Raw genomic sequence first — 23,957 nt, 5'->3', positions numbered from 1 at the left:
TGTACTCTCCGCATGAACTTCTCTGAACTACAAATGTATGACGTCATAATTGAAAATGACGTCAAGTCGCTGCATACTTGAGCTGTAATAATGGGGAGAGTGTCATAAACTTTAAACCTCATTTCAATCTGCATATGAAATTGCAGAATGCTAGTTTAAAATAAAGGGTTTTTTAAATAATTTTTTCAAAAGTCATATATATCCGAATAATTAAGATAGCTCTGCTTCTTACTCTTGTATAAGAGTCAGCGTGTTCAAACTACATACGGAAATATATACGTTTGACATTTACCCTTTTTTTTAAACCCGTGGACAGAGGCAGAATTCATAATATGTGTACGAAAGAACCTGGCGCAGGTTGTTTAGGAGGATTTACCTAAAATCTTTTGTGGAATATGTAAGAGAAGTTTCCCCTCTAACTGAATCCTGCTTGGGAAAAATGAATGATGGCTTTGTTTTAAAACAAATGACGATATTCAGCGGAAAATACCCTCAGATTTGTCGGTAGGTTAAAGTTAATATGAAATAAATTGTTCCAAAGAAAAGGTTTAAAATTTCCCAAGCACTTTTCGGATTCACAAGGATGCACTGAGTTATTTATGTGACAAAAAGATAATTGTGTTAACAGCCTGCGCCGAAGCGATTTATGAGGAACATTTCCAAAAAGAAGAAATGACCGTCACGTGATCCAGAAGGTCATGTGACATCGTAACAAATATGTTTATAAAAAGCCTAGAGGATTCTCTATATGAATTTGGTGTACTGAAGTACAAAACTTACAAATAAAACTCAAAATCAACTTTGCAATGCAGTGTTACGTTATAAATACATTTTCAGCTCCGGGAAGCCTTAACGGTACTGCGTTCAATTGGACCTTTCTTTAAATCAATTATACCTATCTTCAGTTCATTGCATTTGTACCCATTTTCAAATGAATTGTACCTATCTTCAAATAAATTAAAGATAGGTACGTATAATTGAATTGTGCCCATCTCTTATTCATTTGAAGGTACAATTGATTAAAAGATAGGTACAATTCATTTGAAGATAGGTACAATTCAATTGAAGATAGGTACAATTATTTGAAGATAGGTACACATATTTGAACATATGTTAATTTTGCGATCCATAAGTTTGGAACGTTGACAAATTGCGCGAACTCGAGGTTAACTCCAAACTCTCCTATGCAAAATTTATCATGTGTTTCCAATTGCGTTAACGTCCTTGGTATACCCAAAAACAAGACAATTATCCATACATGGAAAACTATGTTCTATAAAAAAAAGCAAATAATAATAATAAATGCTTATACATATATATGATTATACAAAGCATAAAAATATAATAGCACATTCGTCTTACAAAAGTTATTAGCACAGCCATTAATTATTGGTGTAGATTGAACATATTTTAGAGTCAAATTAAATTTACAAGAAACCGCGTGAAAAGCGATCAAATATTTAATCTTTTGAATATGATTGTTCATCAACGATTAAAAAGTTATTATTGTTTTTCAAATAAAACATGTGTTGTGCTAGGTATAGGCGTTGCGTACTTGTCTTTAAACACAAATAAATCAATTTCATATCAGTCAAAATCCCTCGCTAAAGCAAGCCTATGATTTTTCCACCCGGGTTTTCTTGTATGTAGTTTTTGTGAAGCATGCTACAGAAGAAAAAAAAAGATAATAAATATTATTTCATATTTGAAATGCATACCGTATAAGTGGAAATTTTAACGAAACGCATATTTAGCGATTTTTCTTTAAAAAATGGTAATTTATTTTTAGCGAGAGGTTAATTTAGCAATTTTAAAATGCTTAGACCCCTGTCACACCGGGGCTGCGTCCTAACGGCGACTGCACGGCGTCCTCAAAAAATGCAAAACGCCGAGATGATCGCAGTAGAGTCTCCTACAGCGCCGTGACAACGCGTCGAGATCTCCACGGAACGCCAAAGGGTTTCCAAGAACGCCAGGGGACGGCGATTACTTTGAGCATGCACAAAGTACGCGCCGTGTGATCGCAGTCTGATAAGAACGCAGTAGAAACGTAGTATGATTGCCGTAGCAGCGCGGTGAGATTTCCAACAACGTAGACGGAGCTCTGTATAAACGCAATGAAGTCGCATATGATCGCGGCACGAACGGAGTGATGGTAGACTGCGCTTCCACGGAGACCTAACGGAGATATCTCGGAGTCCTTGGAGATGTCACTACGTTTCTATCGCATTTTTACGGCGCTTCTAATGAGATTAATCGTCTTGTGATTTTTCCATTGCGATTACACGGCGACAGCACGGAGTTGTCACTGCGGTCATTGCGCTCCCACGGCGTTTCTACAGCGTCCATTGGCGATCATAATGCGCTTTCACGGCGTTGTTAGAGCGTTGTCAGCCAGCACACAAAACAAGAGCAATGGGATCATATTTGATCAGCTATGATTTAAACGTATTTCTGGCACTAGGAGCATTTCTGTGAAAATATGGAAGAGAAAATTTCACAAGCACTTGTTCTGTTGTTTAAATTAAAATTTGTAGAAAAACTTTTCGGTGTGTTTATTATTTTTTTTACATTAAAAATAAAATAAAGAAAATCTAACAACACAACTGAACTTGAAATTGAAAAAAGGAATTCATTCATAAAACTATTAATAATTTAGTACTAGATTATTAAAATATAGAATATTTTTTATTATTAATTTTTCTTGGTATGATTAGAAGTCTTTTCATCGTGTAACTTGAATCTTTAAACAAAATGTGTTACATTCCTTCTAAATATATATCAATGAGTATAGAGCTCATTGTGGACGTATTGTGAACGCAGCCAGCGCAGTGAGAACGCCGTGAACACGAGGTGAAAATTCCTAACGCGCCGTGAAAACTCCGCGGAAGCGCAGTCAATCCCCGAAAGATCTCCGTGGGAACGCAGTAGAACGTTAACGCCGTTAGATCGTCGTAAAATCGTGTTCGTCGCCGTAAGGACGCCGTGACATCTTCATATTGCGAAAAAATTCAGATATTTGTTGAATTTCCCTGCGATTCCAAGGCGATTTTAAAATTTTAACAACGCCGTAATGACTCCGTGTGAACGCAGTCGGTGTGAGAGGGCCTTTACTGAAGGAGCTATTACAAATAAATGTAATTAATTTTTAGCAATATTTAATTTTAGCGATCTCAGGACCCTCGCTAATAATGCCAAAATTAAATCGTCGCTAAAAATTCTACTTATACGGTAGTAGTTTTAATTTTGGTGACATATTAAGAAGACTTGGGGTTAACAATTTAACCAACAGATGTTAGTTATTTTTATACTCAAGCTGTCAACAATCATTTGACAAAGAAACCATTATTTCAGTTTTAGAATTTGATCATTTTAGTAAATCTTTATATACTAAGCCCTCTTAATCAAATTATTCTTTTAAAAATTATTCATTTATACACGTCCATGTCATATTGTCTGTGAGAAAAATTCAAAAAGATATATAGAAACAAACGAAATTACTGTTTTTGTCCTCCACAGTTGACATTTGATGGAATTTCTAAAATAAAGTAAGGCAATACTTTAAATACTATTTACAATTCTTCATAGTTGTTCAAAAAAGACTTCTTCTCAAGATTAAAAAAAATGTTAATTAAACTGGAATGCTTACCTCCTTTCTTATAACTGAAGATTTATTCGTCTAAATAAAAAAAAATATAATTGTGTTATTTATGTATTTTTAGAAAGTGTCTACACAAAAAGAAGAAGCACTTGTTGTTGTTTCAACTAGTCTCGACATTTAGAGATATCATCAGTGAATTATCACTTTACAGTTACTGTATTTAAGCTCATTTATATGTCGATTAGTTATATCCCAGTAAAATTAAAATACTAATAAAAGACAATATTAAATTTAACACAACTATAACTTACTTTTTACTAGAAAAACCTTATTGCTTACATAAAAACAAGACTATACGAGAAGGGCGATTTTTCTCACTTAGGTAGCAATACACCATTTTCATCTGCACATAGAGTTTATGTCTCCCAGTTCATTCCATCCGTAAAAACATGGACATGCCCAATTAGCGATCAATTTTAGAATATAATTATTTACCGACAAATTGATGACAAAAAGATATCAGCATTATCATCTAAAGTCATCATTTTCACAATTTATTCGATCTTTAAATATTGCTGTGACGCCATGCCTTTATTTTTTAGAATCTAAAAACTTATAGCTGTTCGATAATAATAAAAACCAGTCCAACAATATATTATCTGACGATGGTGAATGATAACAAAATTTGAGAATAGTTAGGAAAAAAGCTGAGTGAAATAAATTTTTCATATAATCAGACACCAAAAGAACAAAAACATTAAGGAAAAACAAAATGAAAAGTAGCAAATCCAGGGATAAGAATTTCGTATTTAAATCTTCCTCAAATTAATCGCTTATCACTGGTAAACTACTGTGAATAACTGAATTTAAATCTATTTCTGATATAAAAAAAAACAAATTGACTTTTTTCTTTACATCTTATGAAGCTTCCGAACTGTAAAACATGAGATTTTTCATTATAGAAACAGACTACAGTTACAGATTAAACAAAATCCACATTTTTACTTTCCATAGCATGTATGGTGATGATATAACCTAAGACTGTGTCTTAACAATATCAAATTCAGATAATAAAAAAATTATCAAAAACAAAAATAAATTCCTTCACAACCTGACCTCTGTTCATAATGTCTGCTACGCTAATCGACTGCCATTGTACATGTTAAATGAATTAAATGAAACAAGAGTTCAATAAATGTTTTTACTCTTTTCTTTCGTCTACTTATTACATGTAGATTGTTTCAGGCAGTAGATTATTTATGTCTGAACTCATATTGTGTAATCATCGGAACTCCTCCTGCGTCATTTAATTTTATATGTAAAATTATCAAACTTTTCTCGACCAAAATGACCTTCATCCAAAGATTAAAAGTATACTTAGGACAGAAGCGCACTCTCTTTTTTATGCTATTTTCTCGAGCATTATTTATACACAAGAAGTTCTACGAGGCACATGACGGATGTCACCGATCGACAGAAAAATGCTTATACTCCATAATGACAACTGATCTTGCCTCTAGTGTTTTGAAAGGTTCCTGTCTGCTTTGCTCCTGATTTGTTATCGGGCTCATGGGATTTGAGCTTGAATTCTGTTCGTTAACTCCAAATACTATAAACCAACTTTCTTCGCTTAAACTTTATTTTGCAATTTCCAGGGTGTAAACTAGTTAGTGGCTTTTTATTTTCGCGATCAATTCTTTTTGCGATCTGTTTTTCATAGACACAAACTTTACGGACTGGTTCACGGCGAGAAAATTTGCGATAAAGAAGCTCTCGCGAACCTCGCGAAAACTTCTCGCTAGCGAATAAAAGTTGGTTTATAGTATTTCATTTAATGAAAGTGTAGAAAATTGATTAGAAAACTTTACAAAAATTTTAATTTATTTATTACCTTTCGTCTGTTATTCTTTTGCCAACAAGTTTTTCCCAATTTTCTTTTAATTCTTCCATTTTTCTGACGTCCTGATAAAATCAAGTGAGATTGTTTTTATAAGAATATCTTTCGTGTGTCTTTTCTTGTAAATAAATTAAAAACCATTCACCGTAATGTCTTGAAATTTATGTACATGTAGGAGCTGTGGCGTGCATAGTCTCAATTTTTTTCCTATAAAAGTCTTTGATATCATTAACTAAATCAAGTAAAAATTGGTTATTATGCATAACGATTATCTTGGCAACATGCCTTGAAGGTTAAAAAATTGCATTTTTTAAAATATATATAGAGCACAGCATTTAGCTTTTGCGGAACTGACTGCCTAATGTTTTAAATGCATGATAAACATGATTAGTAAATAAACTATTTTATATGTTTCTATGGTAACAAGTATTCAAAAGTTAAAAATAATTTTAAAAAAAAGCAATTACATGTATAGGAAGAAATGCGACCAAATAATAGAGAAAAGAAACTTGAAACATATACCAAGGACTATTTTTGATATTTCTTATTTGTTGGCAATGGATACCATGGTTTAAATTTAAAGAATCTCTGAGGTATAAACCTCTTTAAAATTACACTCTGTATTCTTAAAGTTACTGTACGGCGCATTTCATAAAAGAAAAAAACAGGCTTGTAAAATTTTCAGATAGGATTTGAAATATTTTACCACTCAAAAATATGTACACTTTTAGAAAAATAACAAGTTTCAAAAGTAGATAATCCAGTTTATTTCATCCCATAAATATCTACATTGCATAGTGTTCGGCTTCTACATCCCATGCTATGCATGTATGCGCAGTTTTCATAAAAGAAACATCATGGTAAGATAGAAAGTCCGGTAGGTCTACTCCATAACAAAATCGATCAAAAAAGAAAATGAAAATAAGACTAGGACTGGAAAAGCAACTTTCCTAATAAAAGATTTAGTTGGGAGATAAATATAATCATTGAATGAAGATACAGGGTCTCGACGATACTCACGCGGGGCTCGCGAAGGTTTGTTGATAAAATCTTTCATTTCTCGTAGCTCCGTGGCATTCAAAGAAACAGAATCAATGTAAAATCAAAATGCACCTTTGCCGTATATAAAGTATTGCCATTTGAAGTGCAATTTGTAATTAAACTGCAGAAAATATTTGTTTGAAATTTTAGCACGATAACGTACATGTATGATTTGTTGGATTTTCTTTTCCTGGACCCCAATACACAAAACCTCAACATTTGTACCTAATTATGTTAAATTCTTCTGAAAGCAGAATAAAATGTTAACGATTATTAATTCATCGAAGAGTTATGATATTTTGCTTCTGAGAATTGCTTTAACCTTATATTCCATTATTATTAATTGTAATCCCTACAGTGTAGGCACGTGACATTTTAGAGTCCACGTGGTACCAGTAAACGACCCTCGATTTTCCGGCAGATACTAATTACGTTAATTTTGTAAGGTAAGATAATTTTTGCTCCTCAAACTGCTGACTCCAACTTCATACCTTTTCCCTTAATGATAAATTGGGTATATTCGAATAAAAAGAGCACAGGATATGCAACCGTATAGTCGCTTTAAATTTGAACTATAAATCTTTTAAGAAAGCACAATTCTATATAACTGAGGATCAATTTTTAAATGTGTTTGTCTGGTCCTTATTTTCTCGTTTAAAAAGCTCAAATCAAATTCTTCAAAGGAAGCGTTGCTATGTATTCTTGGATGTCTACCTGAGCCGTAGATTTCCAAAATGTTTAATATTTGTGATTAACTACTTTTTCTTTTAGTTTTGTCTATCATCCAATAACTGGACGAAAGAAGATGGCCAATGAGGTTAAATATTGATATAAAGAGATCAAAATCGAACATGTACCCTTCTTGGTAACCATTGCAAAAGTGTTGTTTTCATTATCAAATTTTATCAATATAAGATACTCAATTTTAAATCTACCAGATAATAACTATTCAAGCTGTCTTATATAATATAATTTTTTAAAAATAAAGAGTTTAGGCTTTTAGGCTTTATAGAATTCAATGATTACCTTTTTTATATTTTGAATACTTTGCTTCCATAGTAAATGTATGTACTAGTAATCGTTGTTTTACCAAACAGTCATTACAAATTGTATGCTTTGCCATAAATATTATTAATGCGGCTATAAACATGTTCAAGGACAGATAAGACGTTCCTTTAGATTAATATTTCAAAGATTTTGTCATCGAGGTATTGTTTCTTAAACATTTTTACGCACAAAAAATTGACGTACCTTACCAGGCATTTCTGCAAGATACCAGGGGTAGTTTTCTTTATATTATCCTTTTAGGTAGAAAAATAATTTTCCAATTTCGTATGTTTGAGTGTTTTGTCTTTTAAAAACTGGTTTAGAAATCAGAATGTTATTAAAAATTTGAATATTTTTTATACATTACGAAGATATACAAAACAAATATTGAGGAACGTCTCGTCTGACCTTAAAAATTGCCATTTATAAACTTTAGGATATGTTGTCATGGTAACTATAACACATAGCAACCAATTGTTTGCCAGACAGTAGTTTACAGCATCAAAGACTTTCATCATTGAGAGTTCGAAGAAATTCTGAGACCATGCGTACCACGGCTCCTATATAAAATTTCAAGTCATTACAGAGAGAATGTCTCTTAATATTCTTATCAACATTAACAAATTACGAAATATGTTGTTTCGCTCTTCTGCTTCCCTACACTGCGACCAAGTCAGTTACGTCATATATAATTGTTTGTACAAGAAGAACATACTCGATAAATGCCCTTGTAGTATTATCATGTAAAAACAGGATATAATCAGTTTTTGATGAGCTCATTTTAGAAACGGGGAATACAGAAATTAATTTTGCAAAATATGGTTGATGTAGGTACCGGTATATTCCGCTTATTTATCTTAAATGTGACGTTATATAATTAGATTTTCCATACTCGATAAATTTTAAACATTTCGCTTTTTGTCATGCTTATGTCTTGTGTTACACTGTCTAATGCAATATTGAGGTCAGAATCATTGTTCGATTTTAAAGTAATTGATAATATGAAGAACTTGCGTTTCAGCGTAAATTTTCAAATATATAATGATAATTAATTTTTTGCAAGTTAAGTTTTTGTTAAAGCTTAAGCTGTCATAAAAGATGAGAATTTCCCTTCCCTGGTGCAGAGTGATGTAAGAAACTTTCTTTTCCAATTTTAAAACCCCAATTTTTACTTTAAAATATTTTAAAACATACATGTCCACTAACATATTCCATGTTTTAATATACTATCATCATTTAAAAAAATATCATGGACAAAATAATGGGTCCGGTAATATGCAGAATCAGAACTCCACTTTGACACTGTAGGGCAGAAAACTTTTCAATCAATATCTCTAAAAAAAACTACTATAGGATATATTGGATATTTCGAGGCCGAGGTCATGTCAACGAATGGGCCAAATCGATTATCCTTATATCACCATGCTGAACTCACAAGGGGTACATGTAATCAATTGCCTTTATACCGATATAATGAAAATATATACACTGAGTATATGATACCGATAAAATGAAATTGTAAACAATACTTTTTGGAGTCGTTCATGGGTTTTTAAGCCTTTTTTTACAAGCAAATCAAATTTGAGTAATCTCAACAGAAGAATAATAAACTGAATTTGAATATGCGATAGATTACCACAAAAATGACAAGTATTTTTTCTTCCCCTTAAAAATGAGTATATTAAATTCAACATACGTTTTCGAATGAGAAAAATGAATCCAGCAATGGCTAATAGGAAAAAAACTGCAAATACAACACTAAGCACCAATACTCTGTTTTGATAAAAGAAATATCTGATTAAATTATTTAACATCATATTATGAATCATTCAGTAATTATATAGATTTTAAAACAATAAATCTTGCTTCAAATAAATTAAATGTATTTATTATTGTGAATAAAATTGAAGGAAATTCATCAATCATTTCGTTCTAGATAGCTATTTAGATAAATACATGCAATAACTGACAAATGTCTGATGATGTCAATAATTAACTACTTTAAAATATCTATGAATAAATTCATGTGGTGCTTTTTATCCACAAATTGCTTTAAGTTAAATTCAATGTTTTCTACTTTCAAATGCATATTTTGGTAAAGCACATAATACAGTAGATAAGTGACAATTGTTTATAACAAAAAAAATTGCATAAAAAAATCATAAATATCAAGCATTATATACTATCAAGAAAAATCTAGTTACAAATATTTACTTATTCTAATTATTTTCCAAAATGAAAACAGTATTGTAAAACGCTAAAGAAACCCAAGAGATGTAATTTTATTGTTAAATATTAACTTTATATACCTAGTAAAATAAAACTCCGTGGACCTTTAAGTTACATCGGTCAAGACACCATGTACAACAATTGCTATTCTACGAGTATTAAATATTTTCTAAGATGCACAAATTCTGACGGTTAATGCCAAATGTTTTGTGTAACGTGCAATTTTAGTTTCTGTTTAAAGAGCTGAAACATGACTTTATTGAAATATCATTCAAATAACGATTTAACAAAGTAGATATCTTCCTAATTTTAATGTACAATTATATACCATTAATTTAAGTATTATCCCACCTAAAATACATTTTACATTTCTGTTGCGTGTCATCAGTATGTTGCATAGTTGGTTTACTTATACATGTATAGACACAATTGACAAAATTAATATACTTACAATATACTGTTTTGTGACTCTGTTGTATTACTCAAATTGAAATTTTCTTTTGTTGTTGTTATCCTGTCTGGATAACAATCAGAATCTACGAAAAGAAAACTAAACATTGAAAAGATATTGCATGTAAGTTTAATATATATATATAATTAACTAATTATCGTTGATGCCCTGGCATATAATTACTAACTAGACAAGTCATATTCAAGCAACGAGAGTCTATAAAGTTAAACGCATATGTTGAAAATTCCTTTGCAGAAGCATATAAAAATATATACATGGTTAATAAATACTTGCCAAAAGTTTTGTCACTAATTGAAGTTATTGTTTTAGTGAAGGAAGGGAGATGTATAAAGAAAAGATGTTTGTTCCGTTGCCCAGTTAAAAGTGTTCATAGCGGTCAATGGGACCTATAAAATTACTACGCTATAACCATAATTCGTTATATCAGTATAAGGTATTCATTAAATTTACATTGCTGGGGATCCAAGAAAAATTCGTTATATTTGTAGTCGTAATAAACGAGTTTAAATGCATGTGTATTTTGTTAAGCAATTTGATTTGGAAATCGCCAACTTACATTTAGAAAAAAAAAGTTGAATATCTAAACATTAATAGAATTATTAAGTCACTGAAATATCGTTTTCTTTAGACTTTAAACATATCAGATATGATAAAAAGAAGGCACACACACTTTATCCACATTAAATAAAAAGCGCTTCAAAGGCATAGGACCTGGGTTTAGATGGTCACCATGTTCATTCTGGAAAAGGATATCATTATCCACCCATACTATTACCGAGATGTGGCCATTTCTGACAAATGGACTGTCTTTGTTATAAAAAATAACTTGCATGGTAAGAAAATAATTATGAGTCGCAAAACTCTCTAAGCTTCTGTGACTGAATGCTAAGGAGCATGGCACGTAACCGTCTATATCACGTGATTGATAAGCGCATAGGCAGAGTTAACGGTTGCAGATGCGCGTTAAAATCTGAGAGTACTACTTTTTTAAAAAAAAATTAACACTGAATTTCTATATAATATCATTTCTTTTTTCTTTTTTTTTTTTGGAAGTTGTTCCAGAAGTTCGCAATTTTTTTTTATCATACCTCGTATATTATATCCTTTTAATATTTTATCATACTTACATAGATAGGTATCTGTAGAAAGAAATATAGGACATCCTTGTGAGAGGTTATTACATTTCAACGCTCGGTCATAATTATTTTGAATTGTAGCCCCTTGTGTATTGAATTCAGGACAATGACCTAGATCACAAGAAACCATAAATGAAAACGATACATACGATTAACATTTAAATAAATAATTGTTCAAAGGGATCTATAATACACCATTGGATTTACAAGAAACAATCTTTTCAATTGCAAGGATCAAATCATGTTTTCTGTTTAAAAATATATATAATTATTTAAAATTGATTCAAAATTCAAATTGAATAATTACCTTTTGTATCAAGTATGTGATTTGTATACTATTGAAAAAAATGACATTACCGATTATCTTTCTTTCTGGTGCGCAGACTTCCATTGTTTCATTAAAGAAAACGTTACTAACACAATGATATTTAAATTTTGAAGGTTCAGAGCAGCTTTGATTTCTTGCATGAAATTCACAATTCTTTCTCTGTGCAGCAGATTCCCATTCCGATTTTGTAGAAGGACAGGTCTCTACAATCCTTAATGTTTCCAATGATTTTTTGCATATATTTCCATCAACACCGATATGATTCTGTGACAAAACAAGGAAAAGAAATTTCCAAATAATGATAACTACGCTTATAAAATGTGCTTTATGAATAAAAGTTAATTTTATTATAACGTGTATTGATAAAAAAAAAACTTATGCCCAAAATAACTGAATCTCACTCTCATTTACAATGGCCGTGTAGTGCCGTGAAGCGCTGCGAGAATTCGGCATCAAAAGCAAGTTCTTGACTTGCCGAAAAAACCGAAAAGACTACCGTGCTGTGCATGTGCTGCTAAGAGAGAGATTCCGTAGGTCGGGAATTCAGACCCGAACTTGGTTGGAAGCGGGGATCCTTATAAAAGTAAATTTTCTGGTGCTTTCTATCTGAATTTTTGTGCTTTCTATACATATATGTATTCAATATATCCCAATTAAATAAATATAAGTATAGAAAGCACAAAGATATTCACTTTTATTAGGCTTCCCGCTTTCTCCTTAGACTGGGTCTGAATCCCGCATTGTAGTTAGTTATATAAATTTGAATCACGACATTGTGTTGCAGGGCAAACACGACAGTCAAATGACTGTCTTGACCATTCAGATTCTTTTTAATATACAATTATTGCTGTTTATTTTTTGGTCAATACGATAATTTAGAATTAGTACAATTTCGCCGAGCCTGTTCACAAAAAAACAGCAATAATTATTGTATTATATCGTATGATTCAATGATTAAATGATACAAATTCAAACTCATGTCTTTCTTTATTAATGTTTTACATCTACAGTTAAAACTGTCTAACCCGACACCTCTGTAATCCGACACAATGTAAATTCCGACATTTAATTTCGTGCCGATTGAAATGTTTCCATGTTTTTTTTTTTACACTGTGCAATCCGACACCCTGTCAATTCCAAAACAAACTTTGTCTGCCAGTGCATGTCGGATTGGACAGATTTTACTGTACTTTGATCAAAATATTGTAACACCCCGCCCATCCCCAAAATTAATTTGTATACTTGTCTAGTATTCCAAGTATAACCGAAATTTCCATTCTGTTTTTAGACCAATGTAAAGAAAATAAATCTTTATGTTCACCTGGAACGTCACGTGCAGGTAAATATAACGCATTATTTTTTCTACATATTTGGATCTCTGCCAATCAGAGAGAGAGATATATTTTTTTAATCGACATATAAAATACTGATTATTTATATGAGGTACAATGAAGCGCATTGAAGTGGTAAAATTTTCCATTTGGACGAAACGTTCTGAGTCATGTTTTGAACGTCAATTATAACATAACGACACGCCCATTTCTTTAGAAATGAGAAAGCAATATTCGTCGTAATGTTTTAGGACACTACACTTTCCGCGACAAGCAACACAGTCACACTGAAATGAAGATTTTTAAATAAGAATGAGCTATGTATAAAGTTCCCGATTATGTAAAACACGCATTGCAACGGTTTTGTTCATTTTATGATTTTATCATGTTTATTGGAGTTACTATAACACATGTATCGGTCGAACACGTGCTTACTCGGTGTTTATGTAGACCGTCAATTTCATTGGCTATTATATTCATAAAATACCTGTTCTACAGGTATTCGATTGAATCATTTGACCGAATTTTCCTTTCTAAAGAAATGGGCGTGTCTAAAGGTAGCTCAAAACGTTCCATCCAAACAGAAAATTTTATCACTTCAATGCGCTTCATTGTATAATTGATTATTCTTGTGTAAATTCTCACAATGATTATTCTTAACTTACCCCTATTAAGAGTATTACTAACAACAGCAGCCGATACTTCTTGAACATTGTCATTGTCAATTATCTGTTTAAAAAGATAAACATGAAATGTGGTAATGTGAAAAGGCAAATACATTTTCTTTCCTTTTTTTAAGTGTCATTTGATGCAATAAAAAGTTTCTTTATCTAGTGTTTGTGGATTTTGATTTTTTCTTATACATGTCTACAATCATAATCTACGTTTTCTTCATAATTCTTTTCTACCAAGAGTGTGCATTTATCTATATGTAAAACTACTTTGTTTTCTGTTCCCCGCTTGAAAAGTAGGGGATATTAATTTGGGCCTGTCCGTCCGTCCGTCTGTCCGTCTTTCTGTCTGTCTGTAACGCTTTCGTTTCCACACGTTATCTCAAGAACCCTATGGACTTAAAAAGAACCCTTATAATTTTGAGGTCAAAAGGTCAAAGTTCAAGGTCATAAACTTGCAAATTCTGTCTGTCATAACACTTTGTGTCCTCGCGATGTCTTAAGAACCCTTTAACGTTTTGCAATGAAATTTTACACCAACAATCTTTGACATATCTTTCACTTGTGAATTTGTGAATATATTGCTTTGAAGTAAAAAAAAAATGTTTTTTCATTTCTGTCTGTAACGCTTTCGTTTCCACACGATATCTCAAGAACCCTATGGACTAAAAAAGAACCCTATTAATTTTGAGGTCAAAAAGTCAAAGTTCAAGGTCATAAATTTGCAAATTCTGTCTGTTATAAAACTTTTGTTTCCTTGCGTTGTCTTAAGAACTCTTTGAGATTTCGCAATGAAATTTTACATAACATTTGCCTGTGGCCTTAGGAAGACCCCTATTGATCTTGCGGTCAAAAGGTCAAAGTTCAAAGTCGTAAATGTATACATTCTGTCTGTGTGTAACACCATTATATACGGGCGATATTTCAAGAAGATTTTGAGCTTTTGCAATGTAATTTTATACCTAAAATTCCCAAAGACCTCTTCCAACCCTCTCAAAGTGTCCCGCCCCGTTTGTTTTATTAGTATTTATTGTATTACATGTCGCTATTTTTAGCACAGGGGCATGAGGAGAATTATTAAGTATAAAAATTTTCTCGGCGGACTTTATATGCTTATCACATCTATTAGAACTGTTTAATAAAGGTTAAATTAGACACCATGCATTGTGTAAAAGTTTGACAATATTGGACGTGTATATACATGAATGTGACTTCATCTTTGCATAAAATTTTCGCCAGTTTAAAGCGATTCTGTGGTGTAGTGGTATGTCTCTCGCTTCATATGTGAGAGGTCCCGGGTTCAAATCCAGGACGATCCATTTTCTTTTCTTTCCGAAATACCGTTCACGGTAGCTCAATCGGTAGAGCGCTCGCTTCGTGATCAGAAGGTCGTGAGTTTGAATATCGGCTGCGACTGACCTACATGTAAGTCGATAAAAAGGGGTAACAACTGTTACTTCGCCATGCACTCGTCACTTTGAAGTGAAAGTTGAGGGTCCTTCAGAAGAGACCTTAAAAACCGAGGCCCCGTGTCAGCGGCAGACGCTGGCAAGATAAAAATCCCTTACTGCTCAATGGCCCTGAGTGCCGAGTAAAGGTCAAAATTTGAAGCCCTTCACCGGCATACGATGACGTCTCTATATTAGTGAAAAATTCTCGAGTGGGACGTTAAACAATATGCAATCAATCAATCAATTCTTTCCGAAATAATGTTTTAATAAATGATAGTATTCAGCACGTGAAATGAAAATTTTATGAGGTCTGGCTTGTACAAAATCATCATTACAGAGATTCTCTGAATTCGCTTGAATCTCATAGATTTTATGCAGCCCATACCGGGTATTGGTAGCTTTTAGGCGTAAATGAAAATGGAAGTTTCCATGAATTAAAAAAAAATCTATTTATTGATTTTATATTGTTTAACGTCATTCTCGAGAATATTTCACTCATATGGAGACGCCACCACTTGGCGGTGGAGAGCTGCCCTTAACTTGGCACCCAGGACCATTGAGCAGGGAGGGATCTTTTTCGTGCCAGCATCTCCTGCGACACATGACCTCGTTTTATACAGTCTTATCCGAAGGACCGGTCTCCAAGTCCCACAGTGGGAATCGAACCCGCGACGTAAAGATTGACTCCTTACTTCGCAACTTTAGAGCAGATGCTCTAACCACTGCGCCATGCGGGCGACTTTAAAAATTAAAAGCTAAATTTGTCGACACTAATTAAAATTCCATGGAATTGGTCATGGAAGTCTAGTTCGCTTTGTGATCGTAAGGCATGATTCGATTATCGTTCACCGCGTTTCCTAAAATCTATAGCGTTGGGCATATGTTGTGAATATAAGTGATTACTTATTTGTCAAGACCCCAGCAATAGAAGTGAAAGGCACAGATCCTTTGGTTAAGTATTTAAAAATGTCCCGTCCTCTATTACTTTGAGTGCCAAGTATATTAATTTTATATCTTCTTCAATATATGGTGATGTCTTTTATAATTTATAAATTCTCAAATAAATCCATCAAAAGTTGAGCATTAAGCGAATTTTAATTCATGCAGCTATAAGTTTAGTATTTTTTTCAAGTAGAACATCTAAACAATTTACAGCGGAATATTTAAGACTGCGGAACATTAACTGGCAAAATTGGAAATATACAGCTTACGTCATTTCTATCTGTTACAATCAAAATATTTAGTGATAGACAATGAAATGGGCGGGTACAATTCGACGCGGACGTTTGGAAAACATCGGATTGAAATTGCAGATCCAAATTCATTTTCAATCCACCTCAGCTACGCTAGAAGGCACATTATTACTGATTGAACCAGAAGCAAATAATTTCAAATTTGGTACAGTTTGGATTTTTTTTACCAGTGTTTTAAATGAATAAATATTTAAGTGAGAAATATTTCATTTTTGTTTGGTAAATAAACTAAATATATGTATAACTTTGTATTGGTGGTTTGGGGGGGGGGGGGGGGGGGGGGGGGGGGTTGAACGCTTTTTAAATAAAGTTGTCAAACAGTTTTTAGGGAGAATAAGTATAAAACTCATGCACTCTTATAATCCTAGACATAAAATATATTGTCATGTTAAGCCATGACCTGACTCGACAATTTTTACCCCCCCCCCCCCTTCTAGAATCAATTATCTCCTGAAAAATAATCTTTGTCTTGTATGATATTTCGCGTTCTTAAAATTATAAGCTAAAACTCATATTAATGTGAACTTCAAACAATATGTATTTGGGAGTTGAAATATAGTTGATTTATGGATCATACATTCACTCTTTGCTTTGAAAACAGCTCAGGTGGATTGACAATGAATTTCAATCTGCTATTTCAATCCGATGTTATCAAAACGTCCGCGTCGAATTGTACTCGCCCATTCCATTGTCTATCACTGAATGTTTTGATTGTAACAGATAGAAACTAGAGGTACTGTGAGCAATGAGCTCACTAAATGATACCCCCCGCCTCCCATATGAATATATTGGCAGTATTCATGTTTTGCTCTGGAAAATCCAAAATATATGTCAGATCAAAAAGTAAAATAGGAGGTGCACAATGACAATATGTAATAAAGATTCTGTGAAAGTTTCATTAAATTTCCTTCAGTGGTATGAGAGGAGTTGCGGATAAGAGATGGGTACCCCAAAGCGTAACAGACGGACGGACGGACAGACGGACAGACGGACGGACGGACGGACAGACGGACGGACGGAATTAATGATTACTATATACCCTCCCGCTTTTCAAGCGGGGGGTATGATAAGTGGACAAAGGAAAAGTCGTTTAATCAAGGGATTCATTTCTCATCAGAGTATAGATAATTCTATGTATTCTATAATAGTTTGGAAATGTTTCTTTTAAGGTGGAATATCCCTCTGATAAGAGAGACAACTCTTCTGCTAAGAGAGATAACTTTCTTCAGACATTTTGTCATGAAATTCAGTGAATTGTCATGTCAGAGTTTGTAAGTTTAATTCCTGGGGACAATTTTATATTCTACTCAATCAACCCTAGTCAATGCTACAAATGTTGATTTCTAGTTTCTATTGCTAGTATATTGATTAATTATTTATAATAGTTTACTTAAAACATTTATACTCAGTTCCTTTAAACAGTGTAAATTGAGAAATCTCTATCTCTTAAAGATATTTCTTTTAATTGTACAGAAATTTCAGATGCAGTATTGTTTATAAACATTTAATTAATATTTTGTTTCATTAAAAAATATTTTCAAGGGCGATAATGGAACGATAACTCTTGTTTATGGATGCGTGTTATTTTACATGCAGAGAAAACAATTTGTTATTCTGATTTAAAAAGTAGCGCTTCAGTATGTTTTCTAATGGGAATTAGATAGGTATGAGAGTAAATATTATTTTTATATATACTTCATATTTCTAATTTAATTGTGAGATAAAAAATAATTAATCTTTCTATTTACCATATCAAATTTTCTTCACATCATGATCTGACATATTATTCATTTCTGAAAAAGTAAGCGACGCTTCATACTTCAAACTATTTTCCATTTGGATTTAATGCTATAGTTGTCGCTGGAAATCAATGTCTGGATTTAAAAAAAAAAGTCGTGAAATTTGGAGCAGAGGTATATTGCCCCTTAATGCTTTGGAATGAAGATTCCCGATGTAATCCTTCATGAATCTTTTGTATGAAAATAAATATCTGTTCTAACATGTCTACACCTTTGGAAATGAAAGTAATATCTTGGTTAATATTATTATTTAAACACTAGTTAAATAATATTTTTAAAAAAGAATGTCGTACAAATATTAAAAAGCATAAAACGGTTTACATATTTCAAAGGGTATATTTGGAAAGAAGAAAAAACAAGATGAAAAAACACAAGGTAAACACATTTTGCAAAAGAAACGAAAGTAGAATTTAACAATTCCCTTTAGCAACATTAAGTCCAATTTTCAGAAAGTATTAACGTTCTTACGATAAGAATACTAAATCCTTGATGCAAAATATAAAAGATAAAACAAAGATCAAATCACAAACCTATTTCCTTGCTATCGGTAGAGGGGGAAATCTCAAGTACATGTAAAGCGCAATTGCAAATCTGTATGACAGAAAGGTAAAATATGCCCTGGAAAATAAGTGTTCTGCAAATATTGTTACCATAAAGATTAAGTAATTAATTATAATATATCATGTAAAATGATATATTACTATATATAATTATTATATTATTATTATGTTTAATTTTTGTCAGATGTATTTCAATTCAGTTTTTTTCATTGATGTAATGAATCGTGTATGATCGTGCATTTTTTAAAATAGCAACATGATTTAATTTTTTCCATTTAAATACCATGGCCCTCAGTGCGTTTTCTATTGATACATCTACTTAATAAAATCATTTAAATTCCATATACTGCAGTAAGTTGTTCTACTTTTGGAGGTGTAGAAACACACATATTGCTTTAAAAACAATGCATTGGTGATGAATAACAGTGGGCACACTTTTTAAAAATATAAGCAGTACGATAACATTGTATAAAATATATTTCAATTAAAACATTTATTTATGTATTTTAATGTATATGTATAATCAATACTGCATAGAACGTGACTACACTTACGTATTTTTGAACAAAAAGCTAATTTTTCCTTATGACCATAATTTTTACACGGAATAATTTATCAGACCCTTAAAACGGAGAAACTTGTTTTTATACACTGAGATGATTTGTGAATATTTTGCTTTAAACAAAGAAAAATGTTTTTTATTTTTATATTTTCTTCAATATTTACTGAACTGGTAGAAAGTCATCGATGCTTAGGGTATATTTTATTGTCGTCACCATCTACGTCTTCAACATCTGAGACAAATAATATTTGAAATATTTGTAAACATATATTTCAGGCTCAGAGGCTCTATTTGCTGTGATGGCTATTGGTTGAATAAAATAACAGATACGTGTGAAGGTAAGATTGTAGAGTAATATTTTTAAAATCTACTAGTGAACCAGTTACAAGTGGTTTTTATTGTATGGGTAGGAGAGGTTGGGTTATTTTCCTTCTATGTCCTGCTGTTTTTAAGTTCTTTCTGGCTAAATTGTACTCCATTGTTTACCTATAAAATACACAGCTTGATGCTTATCTTAAAATAGAAATTAAGAAGGGGGGTTATGGAATCGAATTTGACATATTCTTTTCATTTTCATATAGTGTGTCCTGTGGGTTTGTTTGGGAGAAATTGCTCTAGACAATGCCCGTATCCAACCTATGGAAAAGACTGCCAGTCACACTGCTATTGTGAACACCATCTTTGTCACTATTACAGAGGATGTACAGAAGTCGAGGGTGTGTATTAACATTTATGAAGTCTTTATTCATTTATTTCAGAAAATGCATTCAGCCCCGGTTTCAGTTAAAAGAAGATATGAAGTTTTTTTGGAAATCACTTGCATATATATGTTTTATTTTCACCAGTTTATTCTATACGCGAGAACGTGATTTATGTACAAGCAATTTTTTACCAATCAGTTGCCTCCGATTTGTTTTAATAAATCCTTTTGAAAGACTTTTAATCGATATTAAGACATTGTCTGTATTTACTGTCTATCATGAAATATATTATGTCGAATGTTTACTGATGAATTTGTATACAAATAGTTAAGCATTCATTTCACAATGACCTGTTTACGAAATTTTCCGTTTACCCGATCATGACAAGGAGTACATGGCGGATGTGACCGTACAACAATAGATGCTTTTTCCCTGTCACCTAATTTCAACTTTGGTGTTTTGAAATATACTTATTTGCTCTACGCCTAATTTGAATTATTTCAACGGAGCATGAATCGTCTTGTTCGTTATCTTTATATATTATTTACGTCACAAAGGTCTGTCAAGCATGATTATCATTGTATAAGATTAAGACGAAAATGAACACATGGAAGGATTTTTTCAGATATTTATTATTTAGGCACTGTAGATTGTTCTTGCAACTAAAACTCGTAGAAGCAACAGTTTGTGTATATTTGCAAGAAATAAACTTTGAATAAAACATGGGTATTTATGATCCATAGAAGAATACAAAGTAGGAGCAGAGCAACATGGACCTCTAAAATATCAGGATGGTATCAGGTGCCATGGAGGGTGTCCAGTCAACTCGTACACAAACCGAGTCGTACACAAACCGACTCGTACACAAAAAGTCAACTCGTACACAAATCAGAAGTCAGCTCGTACACAAATCAGAAGTCAACTCGTACACAACGTTATATTTACAATAGTTAGGAATTATTTTTATATAAATAATGTATAATCTAGAAAAAATGAAATAAGGACAAAAAGAAGTGTTTAATGTTTAGATTTTTTCATGAATACTTTAGTGGTTTAACATTTTAAAACGACCGTCCATGGCTTCTCTTATTGGGAATACATGTGTATAAACAATTATAATAATTGTTAAACCAACACAAGCGCGGCGGTTTCTTGGATCTTTGACAAACGCTAATTACGAAATGCTCCTAATTTGGTGTAAATTCCCCATGGTGTGAGAAAAGTGTTCATCCTGTCGTACAAATGTCCCTTAAAAAAACTTTTTTTTTTATTTGATAATTTTTTTTAAGTAATATGTGGATATAAATAAAAGCTGAAAACTAATTTTAAAATGTAAAATTTCCATATCTTGTGGTGATTTTTTTAATACAATGAAATCTACAGAATAAAAAAAAAATTTACCTCGTTTAAGAAATTGTTTATGCGTAGTTAAATTAATGCTTTTGAGTATTGAATCGTGTGAAATATATAAGAACTCCGTTTGCATGTGATGAAGATATATTGCAGGAAGTTGACAATTGAAAGTTAAAGTCATCCTGTTATCATAGAGCTTGGTTGTTAGATTTGTATGGAGGTCTACTTCAAGTAAAATATCAATATCCAAATATGAAAAAGATGTGTCAGACTCTTTTGTATCTTTTATCTCAAGCTTACCAGGATATATCGTATTGACATAAGAATGGAAATTACCATTGTTATAATTTAAACTTGAAATATGACGAAATGCAAGACTGGCCAATTTTGTGATTACAACATTACAAATATTTACATATTCTTTATATTATTTTGAAAAATTATCCCCTACATTAACCCCCTTCCCCGCAGTCACGCATTTTAACGCATATACCGTTTCCTATTTCTGACGCAAAATCACGCATTTACCGTTTCCCCACAATCACGCACTTTTCATGCACTTTCAAAAGTACATTTAATCTTCAGTTTAATGCCAATTCCCTTCTAGTTTATACTTGTAAATATCTCTTAAAATAAAAAAAGTTATAATCTGATTAAAATATTACGTCGTAATCGATTTTTAACGTCATTATTGAGTATAGATGACGCAATATTATTGATTTTTGTGAATATGAAAGAAATATCATGACAAATACGTCTCCAATAGCAAATTCCGATATTTTTCGGAGTCTTTATAATTCTGACCAAAGTTCAGATGAAGTAGAGACCGACAGTGACGAAAGTCCGTTTGATTATGACTCAGGGTCTAACTGCATTAGTGATGTTGAAGAAAGCGAGGGCATCGCACCAAATTGGACTTCAAGTTTAGAAGAAATAGCGCTCCCGCCTTTTCTTGGCCCCACCGGACCCACACATAAGCTGGAGAATGACACTAAAGAAAATGACTTTTTTCAGCTTATTTTCGATGTCGACTGCTTGAGAATATTAACAGAAGAAACAAACAAATATGCATGTATGCAGCAAAGGCAGAATGGTCAATTTTCGGGGGGTTATTTTAAAATTCGTAGGTTTCACTGTCGGTAATGCAAATAAATTGAAAATTTATTTCTTTAAAATAATAATACAAATATTTTTTAAAAATTAAAATTTAAACCTTAAAACCTAATATATAAATGATAAACATTTCTTGTTTTCAAATGCATTTTGATGTTCTTAAGTGCTTGCATGCGGGGAAAAGGTAAGCCATGATTACTTATTTATGTACACACGTGTGTACAAGCCTTATGCTGATGTTTTTTTTTTTAATTTTCTCTTCCTTCAATTGCAATCATGATCTTTTATTTTTACAGAAATGCGTAACGAAGATGTTACAAATATAGTTGGACCAAACGTAACCGAATTTGAAGATACTTATGGGTCTACACCCAAGGTTAAAGAAAATGAATATGTTGTAAAACTTGCCTTGGCCCTGATTGGAATTTTCGTACTGTTTTTTGGAATGTTTGCTACCACCTATATTTATCAAAAGTGCATCCACAAGAGAGCAAACACTATGAATACGCAAGAAAATAAACTTGATCGGATTGTCCATTATACGACGCTTAACTCTGAAATCAGAGAGCAAGTACTTGAATTGAATCAAGAACAAAGAGAAAGATTAATATTTGTCCGAACAAATGCAATGGTTTTTGATGGTGATACTTTTAATGAGGAAGCTGAAACAGGAAATATTTCTGCAAAACGGAACTTGGATACAAATAACGAAAACTTTGAGCAGGCCATAGAGGTAATACAGGAAACAATTGAAAAAATAAATAAAGGGGAGGAAAAGCAAGACCTGACATCACGAGCTTCTCCAAAACACATTTACATGGAAATTATAGATGACAACATGACGTCATATATAAACGAAAATGCTTTAGAAGATTTCAGAGAAGAAAAACATTGTACTCATAAGGAAGAAACTAGATATATGAACTAATAAACATGTTAATCTTACATAATCTAAGGAAATGTAAAGATGTTCAAAACATGATTTATCATTTGATGTGATGCCTATTGAACAATGATGTCGAAAATAGAAAACAATTAACAAAACAATTAACAAAACTTCACTTTAGTAAATTTATTAATAAAAAAAACTGTTTTCATTTACAGCTATAGTGATACTACTTAGCATTTATTATATTAACAAAACAAATCAAAAGTTTCCCATTTACTATATATTTTAGTTTTTAAAGTTACTTTGACAATATTTTTCAATTCTTATATATTACTAAAATATACAGACGGCACAACAAATTTAACAAAAATTGAAAATAACACATTTAGTTAGGTTTATCTCCAAATGTTTCATATAAGTAAAATGAATAACTCTAATCTTAAAAGAAAAAATTATTTTATACAGTTTCGGAATATGCTAATTTAAGTGAAAAGAATGTGTATATTAATCAAGACTGATACAG

The 23,957-nt window shown here is 32.0% G+C and overlaps 2 protein-coding genes across 2 annotated transcripts; one reads left to right on the top strand and one right to left on the bottom strand.

Annotated features, from left to right (window-relative positions):
• Positions 1–1,131: 1,131 nt before the first annotated feature.
• LOC134256308 (uncharacterized) lies at positions 1,132–18,849 on the bottom strand. Its single transcript, XM_062738964.1, has 10 exons — positions 18,787–18,849; positions 13,748–13,811; positions 11,781–12,015; positions 11,415–11,534; positions 10,267–10,351; positions 9,283–9,359; positions 5,493–5,563; positions 3,650–3,679; positions 3,502–3,538; positions 1,132–1,665 (listed from the first exon to the last, which is right to left on the bottom strand). The coding sequence occupies exons 2-10, from the start codon at positions 13,799–13,801 to the stop codon at positions 1,616–1,618; spliced, it is 759 nt and encodes a 252-aa protein (XP_062594948.1). The 5' UTR covers positions 13,802–13,811; positions 18,787–18,849; the 3' UTR covers positions 1,132–1,615.
• A 2-nt stretch (positions 18,850–18,851) lies between these two features.
• On the top strand, positions 18,852–23,473 carry LOC134256313 (uncharacterized). Its single transcript, XM_062738969.1, has 5 exons — positions 18,852–18,862; positions 19,655–19,716; positions 19,960–20,094; positions 22,199–22,354; positions 22,842–23,473. The coding sequence occupies exons 1-5, from the start codon at positions 18,852–18,854 to the stop codon at positions 23,471–23,473; spliced, it is 996 nt and encodes a 331-aa protein (XP_062594953.1).
• Positions 23,474–23,957: the final 484 nt, after the last annotated feature.

The sequence above is a fragment of the Saccostrea cucullata genome, unplaced genomic scaffold (genome assembly GCF_032062105.1).
Source record: "Saccostrea cucullata isolate Sc308-1 unplaced genomic scaffold, CSIRO_AGI_Scuc_v1 ctg911, whole genome shotgun sequence".
NCBI lineage: Eukaryota > Metazoa > Mollusca > Bivalvia > Ostreida > Ostreidae > Saccostrea > Saccostrea cuccullata.
The sequence above is the reverse complement of the archived record's forward strand: the minus strand, read 5'-3'. Positions and strand labels throughout refer to the sequence as shown.